The sequence below is a fragment of the Neofelis nebulosa genome, chromosome 3 (genome assembly GCF_028018385.1).
Source record: "Neofelis nebulosa isolate mNeoNeb1 chromosome 3, mNeoNeb1.pri, whole genome shotgun sequence".
Classification (NCBI taxonomy): Eukaryota; Metazoa; Chordata; class Mammalia; order Carnivora; family Felidae; genus Neofelis; species Neofelis nebulosa.
The window spans coordinates 134,956,795-134,972,370 of record NC_080784.1 but is presented as its reverse complement, the minus strand read 5'-3'; the positions used below and the strand labels follow the sequence as shown (position 1 = coordinate 134,972,370).

General features: G+C 37.6%; 1 protein-coding gene across 1 annotated transcript in view; it reads right to left on the bottom strand.

Annotated features, from left to right (window-relative positions):
- Positions 1 to 2,022: 2,022 nt before the first annotated feature.
- The window catches only part of HSD17B11 (hydroxysteroid 17-beta dehydrogenase 11), a 35,283-nt gene continuing 21,729 nt past the window's right edge, over positions 2,023 to 15,576 (bottom strand). The window contains exons 6-7 of the mRNA XM_058721974.1: positions 8,243 to 8,359; positions 2,023 to 2,877 (exon numbers count right to left, since the gene is read on the bottom strand). Of these exons, the coding sequence (XP_058577957.1) occupies positions 2,787 to 2,877; positions 8,243 to 8,359 (208 nt within the window). The 3' untranslated portion in view covers positions 2,023 to 2,786. The remainder of the gene's footprint in view (positions 2,878 to 8,242; positions 8,360 to 15,576) is intronic.

Genomic DNA, 15,576 nt, shown 5'->3' with positions numbered 1-15,576 from the left:
GAAGTGGCCCTATTGGTGGTTGAGATGAGTTTTCCCACTAAACTGTTAGGACGTGGGTTCAGAGTTAGAATTCATTCATTCAAATAACAGTTAAAAGTTTTCAGACTTAGAGTCAAAGAAGTAATTGACTGATGTTAGTGAATCAGAACAAGCTTTTTTTTAACAGCAACAACAACAAAAAAAAAAAAAAAAAAAAAAAGGAGGGGGAAGGCAGGGAACAAAAACCCAGAACTCCTACAGCATTCATTAACCTTTCAACAGAGTTAGGGCGTCAGCCTCTAAGGTTCTGAGTTACTGCTTGCTACAGGAATTTCAGCAATGCCTTCGACGCCTACTACACAGAATCGCTGGAAGATTAAATGGCCAAGTGTGCCTAGCATATGGTTAACATGCATGAAAAGGACTGATTACCATCCTGTCAGCGTACTATCCAAGAAGTAGTACTTATTTCTCATAATGGTTAATGCCAGAATCCTTCCAAGTGTTAATTTCAGACAAGTGTGTTAAGAGGTAAACATGTTTTGGGGTGCCTGGGTGGCTCAGTCGGTTGAGTGTCCAACTTCGGCTCAGGTCATGATCTCGCAGTCTGTGAGTTCGGGCCCCACGTCGGGCTCTGTGCTGACAGCTCAGAGCCTAGAGCCTGCTTCGAATTCTGGGTCTCCCTCTGTCTCTGCCCCTCCCCCACTCATGCTCTGGCTCTCTCTCTCTCTCTCTCTCTCTCTCTCTCTCTGTCAAAAATAAATAAATACTAACAATAAATTTTAAAAAAGAGGTAAACATGTTTATTGTGAAAAGAGGAAAGTCATCAGTAATCTTGGGGCCTCAGTCACCTTACTGAAGTTTCACTGTGTTTTCTCCTCACCTACTTCATTATTCTTGGCAAGCTGGAGCAGGTATAACTTAATCAAAATAATAAACACTACATGTATTTCAAAATGAGTCCCAAGCTGACTGGAAGAGACTCTCCAACCTTCTAGTGTCACTCTCACCTAACAGGACAGAGTTCAGGTAAATCTATAAATTCTGTGGTTATTCATAGAACTCTACTCTAGTAGAGTGCTACCAGAGCATGGCTAATGTTGGAGAAGAATCTAAGTTATGTTATTTAAATGTGACAATGTTTTTGAAGGAGGCATTTTTGACTCAGATATGTATTTACATCAACCGAATGTAGAATGTAGTCTGACAGCAATTGTATTTGGATTCTCTGTATTAGAAGGTAGTTGATGGGCAGGGATAACATTATTGCAGGAATACCTGCTGTGAAACATTTTCATATATTATAGAATCTACAATATAACCTTCCTTAAGCTGATTATCTAATGATCCTTATCATCTGCAGTGGCACTGATGACATAACTTAATTGTTCAATAAGCCAACTGTTTAGGAAAGTACCAGACACATATTAAATAAATATAAGTTTTGGGAAGCCTGGGGGACTCAGTCAGTTAGGTGTCTGACTTTTGATTTTGGCTCAAGTCATGATCTCATGGTTCGTGAGTTCGAGCCTCGCGTCGGGCTTTGTGCTGGCGATGCAGAGCCTGCTTCGGATTCTCTCTCTCCCTCTCTGCCCCTCCCCTGCTCTCTTTCTCTCTCTCAAAACAAATAAACTTTTTTTAAAAGTTAAAAAAGTAAAAATAGGTATGTTTCTGTTTAGAAACAGAATCAAGATCTTTTACCATGAAATTTCTGTACCTAAATGTGACTCATTTACTACATTTCACCAGGGTCAGTGATTCTGAGTTATATGTTTTCTAAGTATGAACCTTCTGATGGAAGGATCAAAGTTCTTTACTTTGTGTATATTAACACAGTCTTGGAAATATTTTTTTTCAATAGAAATCCAACAAACCTGAATATTTTTTCAATTCATATTCTCATCTCACTGAGCCTCACTTGCATCCAAGAAATTTCCAGATATTAAAAAAATAAAAAAAGATATTTGATTATATAATGCATTTTCCTTTAATTTGAAGGATAAATCAAGTTTTCTTTTCAAGACAAAAAGACAGAGACAAAAGTTTAAGTTTGATTTGTTTATTGTTGCCACTATGGGTACATTCTCTTAATTCTCTGCCTCAAATCCCAATGGTGCTTCTATACCTGCAAGATGTGTCCATCTCTAGTTTCCTTGAGCTGAAATGTTTGGCTTCGGAATGAAACAGTGTGGTAGTGTGCAGGATGAAATGTTTGAGCAGTATTTCTTACATCACATGAAACTCACTGTGAAATGCCATTAGATACAGTTCTTCATTAAATTTAGAGAGCCTGAAGTTTCTGTTTTTATGGAGAATAGAAAAGGAAACATGTGAATTATATAAAACTTAAGTGAAATTAGAAATACCACTATATCTTACATATTTATAATACAAATTTTGCAAAGCCTTCACAAGCCACAAACTCTTAGAAATTATTATAAAATTATTTTTGTTCCTTTTCTCCATTTTCTGTGAGGTCAATGCCTAAGATATTCCCCTCTTTGTATTATATGAAATTAGCTTTCAGCTAGAGGAGAGGTGGTAATAAATGTGCACTGCCAGGGCCTCAAAAGAGGATACTGAAGAAAAAAAAGATAATTAGGAAAAGCAGAAGTCTAAACGTTAAAATTCTGGTGAATATTAGATGAAATCCACTGAAACCTGCTAAATCAGTTTTATTTATCTATGGCTAACGTATGAAGAAGAATTTAAGTTATGTTACTTAAATATAATGATGTTTTGGAAAGCAAGCATTTTTAAGGTATATATTTACATCAACTAAATGTAGAATGCAGCCCATGTAGAACTTATTGTCCTTTAGTTTTATATCCAATAACTGCATCAAACCTAATATCGATCTTTCGTTTTAAAAATGCCAGGAAACGCTCAGGAAGGATCCTAAAAAAAAAGATACATGAAAATAATTAGGAAATTAATATTAAATGCACTTGTAAAATATATTCTTTTAAAATACTTATGTCTATCATGTATCATCTTTTTTTTTGCATGAGAGAAATAACTTTTTAATATATGTTCTATGATTAGGCAGCTATATGCAATGTAGAAATCATACTGGAATACAGTCAGGGAGCCCTGTGATAAAATGAGAGTAAAGTGGAACAGGCACATAAAAGACAGAAACTATTGTGTTGGGCTTCCTCTCTCTCTCTCTCTCTCTCTCTCTCTCTCTCTCTCTCTTTTTTCTTTCTCTTCTTCATTTAAGAATAAGGAAATTTTTTGGGGCGCCTGGGTGGCGCAGTCGGTTAAGCGTCCGACTTCAGCCAGGTCACGATCTCGCGGTCCGTGAGTTCGAGCCCCGCATCAGGCTCTGGGCCGATGGCTCGGAGCCTGGAGCCTGTTTCCGATTCTGTGTCTCCCTCTCTCTCTGCCCCTCCCCCGTTCATGCTCTGTCTCTCTCTGTCCCAGAAATAAATAAAAAACGTTGGAAAAAAAAAAAAATTAAAAAAAAAAAAAAGAATAAGGAAATTTTTTGGATATTTCTTAAAAAAACCAGAGTTTAGCCCCATTGCCCTAGTCCCCACCTAATAATGAACATACATTTTTTTTTTTTTTTTGTAGGCTTCATGCCCAATGTGGGGCTTATACTTATGACCCTGAGATCAAGAGTCATATGCTCTACTGACTGAGCCAGCCAGGCACCCCAATAATGAATATTTCTAAAGTCCCCCATTATAATGCTGTTTTCTCATCCACAGCTGGTTATGGAAATACCTTTAGGGTGGAGGCTTCCAAGCCTTGGATAAATATGTGCAAACAAGCCTTGTCTGAAAACTGAAGATATGATTTGTCTCTTACTTCTCTGGACTATTTTCTAGTGAATGTACGTGCTGCTGTGACAGCTAATTTAACAATTATAAGGAAAGCAGTACCATATTAATAGCAACTTCTTGTCATCAGCAGTTTCATAATCAGTAGAGATAATACACATCTATAATCTGCCAGTATGGGTGTATCCTTTATCATGTATCATCTTAAACAAGATTAAGAACTTTAACTCTGAGTCACTACTATATGTTCTTTTCAATTAAATCCATTTTGGTTTCAAAAGGGAAAGGAAGGAGGTTTAACCACCTTTTAGGGTAGGAGTCACTTGAAATATTTAGTTTTTGAAATAAATACGCTCCTGTATTTTTCAGAAGATCCAGAGAAGAGGTGTGTAGAACTGAAAAGCTGAGATGTTAAAGACTTTTGAAACAAGAAACATCACACTGGGAAGGAAGTGAGAATAGGAACTACTTTTACACTTTGTAATTCAAAATATTGTTCAAATGCTCCACTAAGAGACTAAAGAAACAGAACCGCTAAATGAAAATGCAGAGAATGAACTTGGTTTTGAGCATAATGCTGAACAAATTATTTAACTTTTGAGATTAAACTCCTCACATGAAAATGGAAACATTAACACCTACTCCACACTGTTCTTGTGAAAAACCAATGCGTTAATATAAAATACTTTAAATATTCTATTTTGTGCATGATGGATAAGTGGTAGGTCCAAATTTTTCTTCCCACCCTATATAGGCATACCTCAGAGATATTGCAGATCTTGTTCCAAAATACAGCAATAAAGCGAATATCACAATAAAGCGAGTCAAATGAATTTTTTGGTTTTCCAGTGCATATAAAAATGACGTTTACACTATACTGTGGTCTATTAAGGTGCAATAGCATTATGTCTAAAACAATTTTATACACCTTAATTAAAAAATACTTTACTGCTACAAAGCACTAACCATCATCTGAGCTTTCAGCAAGTTGAAATCACCGATCACAGATCACTGTAACAAGTATAATCTTGAAAAAGTCTGAAATATTGCGAGTTACCAAAATGTGACACAGAGACATGAAGTCAGAAAATGGTGTTGGAAAAATGATGCTGGTAGACTTGCTTGATATAGGATTATCACAAACCTTCAATTTGTTAAAAATACATCTGAGAGTACAGTAAAAGGCAATAGAATGAGGTATGCCTATATTTAAGAATATTGAGGAACTTGTCACAATCCAATGAGTCTGAGGGGATCTAAACAGAATATATGAGTCAGGTAACTATAGTTGACCCTTGAACAACACACATGTATCTTTTGACTCCCCCAAAACTTAACTACTAATAGTCTACTGTTGACTGGAAGCCTTCCTGATAACATAAACAGTCAATTAACACATGCTTTATATGTTATTTGTATTCTATACTATATTCTTATAATAAAGTAAATCAGGGTAAAGGAAATGTTATTAAGGAAATCATAGGAGAAAATACACTTATAATACTGTACTGTACTTATAAAAAAAATCCACCTATAAGTGGACCCCTAAAGTTCAAACCCATGTTGTTCAGGGTCAACTGTATATACAGACATCTGACCAGATGGCATTAAAATAAAGCTTGGGAATTGAGCACTCAACATTCACAGTCAGAGAAAAATCAGGGCAATGATAATAATAGTGTTAATTATAATAATAACAGTTGTATATAACTTTTATTGAATACTCCAAATGCATCATTTTATTTATTCCTCACAGTCCTATAAAGCCTTACTGTCTCCATGTGACAGATGACGACACAGCTTCAAAGAAATTAAACAACTCATTTAATGGATAAAGAAATTGTGGTTTATATACACAATGGAGTACTACGTGGCAATGAGCAAGAATGAAATATGGCCTTTTGTGGCAATGTGGATGGAACTGGAGAGTGTGATGCTAAGTGAAGTAAGCCGTACAGAGAAAGACAGATACCATATGTTTTCACTCTTATGTGGATCCTGAGAAACTTAACAGAAACCCATGGGGGAGGGGAAGAAAAAAAAAAGAGGTTAGAGTGGGAGAGAGCCAAAGCATAAGAGACTCTTAAAAACTGAGAACAAACTGAGGGTTGATGGGGGGTAGAGTGGAGGGGAGGGGAGGTGATGGGTATTGAAGAGGGCATCTTTTGGGATGAGCACTGGGTGTTGTATGGAAACCAATTTGACAATAAATTTCATATATGACAATAAATAAATAAATAAAAATAAACAACTCATCTGTGTTCATGTGTGAGCAAGTCACAAACACAGCTTCACCTAACCTCAGAGCACAAACTTTGTGGCTCTATGCTAAAGGTCTAGGAAATAGAATTAATTTATTCAATCAACAAACATTTTGGTGCCCCCTATGTGTGCATCAACTCTCCAAAGTACAGGGGCTACATACAGTGATGAAAAACAGGCAAATTTCCTTCCCTCATAGACTTACATTCTAAAGGACTGTAATCACTGAGTGCTTACTTATGAAATGTAACAAGCAAAACGCTCAACACTTCACAGGTTTTAACTTAATTACTCACCAAGGAGATCCTTGGTGATCTCCTTGAGTTTCATTATCTAAACCTCTAAGGTATGTTCAACCATAATTCCTTGTAGAAGGAGCTAAAAAGCCTGACATGTGTCGTGTATGCTTTTGATCTCTTGAAATGTTTTCAGTTCCTAGGTCAGTAATTCTCAAAGTATGATCTTTCAACCAACTGCCTGTGGCAGTTGCCTGTTAAAATACAGATGTCTGGGTCCCAACCAAAACATCCAATATTAAAGCCTCTAGGGGTGACATCCAAGAATCTATATTTTTAAAATTATCTTCCTAAGTGATCCTGATGCCCCACCATGTTGCAGAAGCCTGACTGTAGGGACAAAGATCAAGAGGCTTCCTCCCTTCCTTCCTTTCTCTCTTCTCTCTTCCCTCCCTTCCTTCCTCCCTCCCTCTCTTCCTTTAACCTAAGCCATCTCTTCACCTTCCCCTCACTACCTGGATCAGCCTCACTGTCACACAGTGTTAACATATGAATAATGAGGCAATGTGTTATGAGGAAGGTGGTTAAACCAGTGGTTTCCAATCTTGGCTGTACATCAGAGTTACTGGGGAAGTTGTATCTCTCAGAGACCAGACCACACTCCAGACCAATGGCATCAGTCTTGGGGAGTAGGTCTCAGGCGTTAGTATTTTGAAAACTCCTAAGCGAATTCCAATGTGACCAAAGCTGAGAGCTACTGCTCTAAAGTAGTACTTCTCAAATTTGAATATGTATTCAAATCAACTACATGGCAGATCTTACTAGAATTCAAATTCTAGTTCAGGACACCAAGAGAGTCTGTATTTCTTCCTTCCTTCCTTTCTTTCTTTCTTTCTTTCTTTCTTTCTTTCTTTCTTTCTGTCCTTCTTTCTGTCCTTCTTTCTTTCCTTCTTTTTTATTTTTTTTGAGAGTCTGTATTTCTAACAAACTCCTAGGTGGTGCTGATGTTGCTGGTCCTGGAAGTAGCAAGGCTCAAGGATCTTTAAAGTTGTAAAAGATTATTTAACAATTTCTATGGTTCGGTATGATTTGTACAAAACAAGAGCTCAATGATTATCTGTTGTATATTTAAATGAGTATCTAAAACCTAAATCTCTAATATGGTTGTCCTATGATTCTATTATGTAACAATGCTTAAAAAACTATCCTTCTTTGGGGCGCCTGGGTGGCTCAGTCAGTTCAATGTTGAACTTTGGCTCAGATCATAATCTTATGGCTAATGAATTTGAGCCCCACTGTTGGGCTCTGTGCTGACAGCTCAGAGCCTGGAGCCTGCTTCAGATTCTGTGTCTCCCTCTCTCTGCCCCTCCCCTGCTTGAGCTCTGTCTCTCTGTCTCTCTCTCTCTCAAAAATAAACATTAAAAAAAATGTTTTTTTAAAGAAACAAAAAAACACCTATTCTTCTTTATAGTCATTCATTTATGAGACAAGACTTCTAGAAATATACACCTTCTCTAAAAACAAAACAAAACAAAACCAAACTTTAAAACTTGTGGAAATTATTCAGTTCATTTACCCAACTGCTATATAAACCTTGCTTCAAGTATTAACAAATGTGGTTTTAAAAACTGAGGGACTGGGGTTCAGGTAGCTCAGTTGATTAAGCATCTGGCTCTTGGTTTTGGCTCAGGTCATGATCTCACAGTTTCGTGAGCTGGAGCCCCACATCCAGCTCTGCACTGGCTGTGCAGAGACTGCTTCAGATTCTCTTCCTCGCTCTCTGCCCCCTCTCTGTTCACACTCTCTTTAAAAAATAAACTTAAAAAAAACACACTGAGGGATTATTTAAGCCTATCATTTTTATTACTTTAATTCCATTTAATTGTACTTTATCAAATGTCTGGTTTTAAATCTGAGTGAAAATATATAACACATAAATCTTTGTTTATAATGCTGATAGACATAACTGTCACTTACCTTTCCAGTACTGTTAACAAGCATATAGAAGATGGAATAAAAATCATTTTCTGTTCAGTCAGGATCCCATCCATCAGCTTGTCTACCACTTCCTCAGGTTCCAGAATGGGTCCCAAACTGAAATCAGAAGCAGTCTTTAGCAACAAAACATTTACTGAAACTTTAGCTTTAGTTTGGTGCTAAACAAATGATAAATTACCACAGGACTCATAACATAAAGGACTTTGTAGCATCTGATCCATTATAAGTGCTCAAAAATAGCAGCTGTTTTAGCATTAATAGTAACAACCATTTATTTAGCGCTTATCATGTACTGCACATTGTGCTAAACACTCTTACAGAGGACATCTCACTGAAGTTTTACAACAGCCTGTAAAGGAGACACAACAGTCCCTATTTTGCAAATAAGAATTACAGAAGGAGCCAGGACTCAAAAATAAATCAGCTAGATTAAGACTGACAAATTCACTTCTAAATCTTTAGAAGTCTTGGGGAAAAAGTCAAATACCATTACACAAGTTTTATTACACACTAAGACTCTTAGTTAACAATTTCTAAAGTGTCAGGGAAAATTAAAATACAAAAGTGTGCTCAGCTCAAGGTCCTTGATCTCCATATGGAACCCTTATATTTACTAGGTCTTGATTTAATTTTCAGCTTTGTTACTTAGTTCCATGTTGGATCTTCACTGTCTAAACACCCTGGCATATGCACTATGTGGTCCCTAAAGAGTGGCCTTTGTTAGAACATGTGCACTTAGAATGGTGTTACACAAGGGGTGCCTGGGTCGCTCAGTCGGTTAAGTGTCTGACTCTTGGTTTCAGCTCAGGTCATGATTTCGCGGTTTCGTGAGTTCGAGCCCTGTGTCAGGCTCTGCACTGACAGTGTGACGCCTGCTTGGGATTCTCTCTCTCCCTTTCTCTCTGCTCCTCCCCTGCTCTTGCTTTCTCTCTCTGAAAATAAACAAATAAAAATTTAAAAAGGGTGGGGGGGCTTCTGGGTGGCTCAGTGGATTGAGTGTCTGACTCTTGGTTTCGGCTCCGGTCCTGATCTCATGGTTTTTCAGTTCAACGCCCACATCAGGCTCTGTGCTTGCAGTGTGGAGCCTACTTGGGATTCTCTTTCTATCCGTCTCTTTCTGCCCGTCCCCTGATTGTGCTCTCTCTCTCTCTCTCTCTCACAAAATAAATAAATAAACTCAAGAAAAAAAAGAAGGATGGGTGTTACACAATTGATTGTCAGTTTTTAACATTTTATTAATGACTTAGAAAAAAAGGTACATAATTGAATACTCTCATGAAATTTGTCAACATCACCAAACTGACTAACATTTTGGGGAGGCAGACTTTAAATGTGTGTGACTAGTTAAGAGAAGTGAGACAAAAAGAATTGGATGGGATTCATTAGGAACAAATATAGAATAGTTCATTCAGATAGAAAACATATGCAGCAAAGTAAAATTGGGACAGTTGAGAAGTATAGTAGTATGCTTATAAGTGAGTGTGATCATTGACTACATGAAGGAGGGCAGAGTTTAAAATATATATATAGGATATCATCTTTCATTCTCAGCATAGGTCAGTCATTTATTAGAACACTGTGTTCACCCTGGACTCTGAAGAATTACATAAGAAAAATCTGGAGAGCAACAGGAGAGAAAATATAATAATAAAGGCGATAGCTTTTGGTCCAGAGGAGGCAGTGGAAGCTTGAAGAAGACTAAGCACTCCTTTAGCCTGTGGCAATAGGCAGGGTATTAGGGCAATAGGATGATGAATCTAGGAAGTGAAGGATGCTTGTGCCTTGAAGTATCCAGAAGGAAATTAACTTTCTAGCATATTGCTGCCAGACTTCACTATTCCCAGGCTCCATGAAAGCTCACAAACACCTGTGTAAACAGTACGGCATACCCCCTTATTCACACTGTGGTCTTGTGAGCCTATCAATCAAATGGTGTTGCACTGACTAAACTTTTCTTAGTGTGTTTGATCTCTTTATCCAAAGTTTTAGCCTCTGCCAGAATAATTTTCATGAAATTTAATGGCTAGCCAATATCATGATTTTTAAAAGACCAAAAGACTTCTAGAAAATCAACTTATTGGCAGAATAAAATCTTAAACATTAAAATATCAGTACATGGAAAAATGTTTTCCTATGACAGTCTAATGTTAACAAGAGTTGTAAATCCTATGAAATAAATGTTCATGACCGATTTTGTAGAAACTATTCAAAAACACTTCAGGCCCATCTGTTGGTGTGGGGTAGGAGAATGCATGTGGGGCATAGGAATACTTAGGGACAAAGGGTATTTTCAGGTAGAAGGACTATGTTTGATTAATCGAACTACCACTTAAGTAGCTGAGTAATTTGGGGGAAGATATTTCTACTCTTTAAAGTTTAGAAGTTTTTGTTTTTGTGTTTTATCTGAAAACTGGAGTTAATGCAGTGGTTTGCTAGTAAATGTTTCACAACTGGCTCTTTAGGGCACAGAATTATCTGTTTTGTACCATTTACTTTCTATGGTGTAAGAACCATGGCCTATTTCAAGCTATTAACATTGTGCCCCCAAATGAGTCTAAGCTGACTTCAGCACTCCACTGGTAATGTGTAGGGAAGTACTTAATACAGTCATATGACACAAATGTTACCCATCACCTTCTTTCATAACATTTTCTTTCTTATGGTGCTAGCCAACAAAAACTAGTATCTTTCTGTAGCGCACACAAAAACTAAATTTTTAGAGAAAAATTTTAATGCATATTTTATGTAGGAGGATAGATGTTTTTAAAAGGATATTAAACAAAAATAAATCTTGACTGTCAAAAAACTCCATCAGAATATCCAATTTCACTTAATTCATAAATTCAGATTATGTTACATTGTTTATATCACTAATTGGAAAGAGAGAGATAACTTATTTGAGAGAAAAACATTTATTTATTTATTTTTTAAAACAAATGTTAAAAATTTTTTTTATCTTGGGGAGAGAGTGTGCACAGGAGTAGGGGAAAGGCGTAGAGAGAGAGAATCTTGGGGCTCAGTCCCATGACCCTGGGATCATAACCTGAGTTGAAATCAAGTGTTAGATGCTCAACTGATTGAGCCACCAGGTGCCCCAAGGGAAGAACATTTTATGAAAAACTGTTCATATACCTAACGATATAGCTCCAAAATACATGAAGAAAAATTGATGGAATTGAGAAAATACAGTTTAAAAATAAGAATTGGAGACATTAATTTTACTTTCAAAAATGAATTGAACAACTAGAAAGATTAGCAAAGAAATAGAAGACTTGAACAAAAATATAAATCAACTAGACCTAACAGTATCTATAGCTTTGAAGGGGCTTTTCTCTACATTATTTAAATTTTGTTTATAATCATTATACATTATCACAAAAGCAATAAAGATACCTCCAATGACATATCTAGTACACATTTTAAATATGGTGTTTCTCAAGACAAAATCTTCAATTAAAAATTTATGTAAAGTGGGGCACCTGGGTGGCTCAGTCAGCTAAGTGTCTGACTTCGGCTCAGGACGTGATCTCACGGTTTGTGAGTTCGAGCCCCGTGTCGGGCTCTATGTTGACAGCTTGCTCAGAGCCTGGAGCCTGCTTCTGATTCTGTGTCTCCCTCTCTCTGCCCCTCCCCCATTCTCTCTCTCTTTCTCTCTCTCAAAATAAATAAACATTGAAAAAAATTTTTTTTAATTTATGTTAAGAAATAAAGCTAGGAATAGCAGGGCAGTTGGAGTTAGGGAGCTAGTAGGAATTCCAGTCTGCCACTTTCAGGCTGTGTGACCTTGAGCAATCTTCTTAACTTCTCCAACTTACAGTTTCTTTGTTCATAAAATGGGCATTGTAAGACTTATCTTGCAGATAAACATTAGAGCAAAGATAGGCAAACTATGTCCTGGTGCCAAATCTAGTCCTCCTAGATTAGAGATTAGAGGTAATTTATATAAGGTATCTACGCCTAGTCGGGCACCTATTTAGCAGGCTTTCAAAAAATGTTTTTAATAAAACGATTTCTTGATATCCAATTTATTTAATGCAAATAACTCTTAGCTGTCAAAAAAAATTACTCAGAACACCTGATTACACTTAATTCCAATTAACTCAGATTATGCTGAATTATAACTGCTATAGTAAACCAGTTTCTTTGCAGTGTGTTAGATGTGTAAATATAAGAATCAATAAACGGTATCTTTGATGTGCTTTAAAAGGGAATGTAAGTCCCAACATTAATATGATATAAATTCTTTGGAATCAATCATTTCGAGGTTTGTTTAGTTTCCTTCTTTCAGAAAGGCCCTCCTCTGTGTAAAAAGGGAAAAGGTTTGGCCTGAGGCTCAGTTCTGTTCCTTACAGGTAAATTACTTAATCTCTACAAGCAAAAGCATTGTCATGAGTTTTAAGAAAATTACAAATTTTGGGGCGCCTGGGTGGCTCAGGGGGTTGAGCGTCCAACTTCGGCTCAGGTCATGATCTCGCGGTCTGTGAGTTCAAGCCCCGCGTCAGGCTCTGGGCTGACAGCTCAGAGCCTGGAGCCTGCTTCATATTCTGGGTCTCCCTCTCTCTCTCTCTGCCCTCTCCCGCTCATGCTGTCTCTCAAAAATAAATAAACATTAAAAATATTAAAAAAAAAAAAAAAAGAAAATTACAAATTTTATGTAGTGTCCACAATATAGAGTAAGATCTGTCTGTCTTCTAATTAGCACTAAGTTTCTAGATTAAAACCAACTTCACCGTTGGTATCTACTCTAATATCAGTTTATCTTCAAAGGGGTTCATGTGGCAGGGACCAAGACCCAGACCCTTGTTAAACCAGGTTATATTCCTGTGATTGGTCTAGACTCCTCCCAACTTTGATTTATCCTTTTCCCCCCATAGCAAGCTTCCCAATTATTATTTATTTATTTCCCCCAATTATTTTTTTAATTGTCACTAGTAGAGCTTTGCCAGAGAGGGCACTCTTGCCCACAAGGAATGTTAGTTTATGTAGCCTTGTCCTGGGGGCAAGGTTAAAAAACCCAATTATAATTTTATAAAAATATGGTACCTGTTTTTAACTGCTGAAAGACAGTCTGAGTGAAAAAGTTGACTCAAAATATTATATTAGGATCCAATGAGAGTTTTCCCCCTGAAAATAATTAAATAATGGAGGAAATTGGCAAATCTTACCCTTGAGGATGGTACTCTTCTCTCTGACACTCCCTTTTATTTTATTTATTTATTTTTTTTTAATTTTTTTTTCAACGTTTTTTATTTATTTTTGGGACAGAGAGAGACAGAGCATGAACAGGGGAGGGGCAGAGAGAGAGGGAGACACAGAATCGGAAACAGGCTCCAGGCTCCGAGCCATCAGCCCAGAGCCTGACGCGGGGCTTGAACTCACGGACGGCGAGATCGTGACCTGGCTGAAGTCGGACGCTTAACCGACTGCGCCACCCAGGCACCCCTTAAGATGTATTTAAATAGAACCTGATATTTTCCCAAAGTGCCACATTGAATATTCTTCATTAATTTAAAACATATTTTTACCAAAGGCAGATGAATTGGGGGAAAGAGGCAAAATGAAATTTAAAAATTGAATCTTAGGGGCACCTGGGTGGCTCAGTTGGTTAAGCGTCCGACTTCAGCTCAGGTCATGATCTTGTGGTTTGTGAGTTCAGGCCCCATGTAGGGCTCTATGCTGACAGCTCAGAGCCTGGAACCTGCTTCAGATTCTGTGTCTCCATCTCTTGTGGCCCCTCCCCCACTCACACTCTGTCTCTCTCAAAACTAAACATACATTAAAAAATAAATAAATAAAAATTGAATCTTATCAGCATGATAGATCCCAGTATGTATGCAGATTTACTATAAAGATAACATTTCAAAGTAGTGAAGGAAATGATGTATTATTTATTTATTTATTTATTTATTTTTTAACATTTATTTATTTTTGAGACAGAGAGAGACAGAGCATGAACGGGGGAGGGGCAGAGAGAGAGGCAGACACAGAATCGGAAGCAGGCTCCAGGCTCTGAGCCATCAGCCCAGAGCCCGACGCCGGGCTCGAACTCACGGACCGTGAGATCGTGACCTGAGCTGAAGTCGGACGCTCAACCGACTGAGCCACCCAGGCGCCCCAGTATTATTTAATAAATAATGCAAAATAATTCATTAACTATTTGGGAAAAACAAGCTATACGGTGACTTTTTTTTTTTTTTTAATTTTAGAAGGAGGGCGAGAACATGCAAGCAGAGGAGACAGGCAGAGAGAGAGAGAGAGAGAGAGAGAGAGAGAGAGAAAATCCCAAGCAGGGACACAGGGCTCAATCGATCTCATGACCCTGGGATCATGACCTGAGCTGAAATCAAGAGTCAGAGGCTCAACCAACTGAGTCACCCAGGTGCCCCTACCATGACCTTATTTCTTAAAGTAAATTTGTGTGGAGCAAAGCTCCAAATGTGAAAATCGAACCATAAAAGTACTGGAGAAATAAATATAGGTGGGTATTTTTAAAAGCTTGGGCTGAAAAAGACCTTTATAAATATCTCGCCAAACCTATAGGCCATGATGGAAAATAAACTGAGAAGTTTTAATGTAAAACTAAATAAAAAGAAGTTGAAAGGCAAATAGCAAACTGGGGAAAAATATATGCAATGTGTATGACATATAAGATAGTATCTTGAATGTACAATGAACTTATAGATATTAATTTAAAACTCTATAGCTCAATAGAAAAGGTGAGTAGAGGTCATGAAACAGGCAATTCACAAAAGAAGTCAAACTACTGGGGTGCCTGGGTGGCTCAGTCAGCTGGGTATTCAACTCTAGATTTCGGCTCAGGTCATGATCTCATGGCTTGTGGGATCGAGCCCCGTGTCAGGCTCTGTGCTGACAGCACAGAACCTGTGTGGGATTCTTTCCACCTTCCCCTTTCTGCCCCTCCCTTGCTTGCACAGTCTCTCTCTCAAAATAAATCAATGGACATTTTAAAAAATTAAAAAAAAAAAAAGAAGTCAAACTACCAAAAAATAAACATTTAAATAAAATTTAAAAAGGGGCACCTGGGTGGCTCAGTTGGTTAAGCATCCAACCCTTGGTTATGGCTTAGGTCATGATCTCACAGTTCATGGGCTCTGCACTGACAGTGGGGAGCCTGCCTGAGATTCTCTCTCTCTCTCTCTCTCTCTCTCTCTCTCTCTCTCTCTCTCTCTCTTGCACGCACTCTCTCTCTGCACCCCCCCCCCCTTGTGTGTGTGCTGTGTCTCTCTGAAAATAAATAAATAAACCTAAAAAAAAATAAAAAGAAGGAAAGAAGCCCTACTACCAAAAAACAT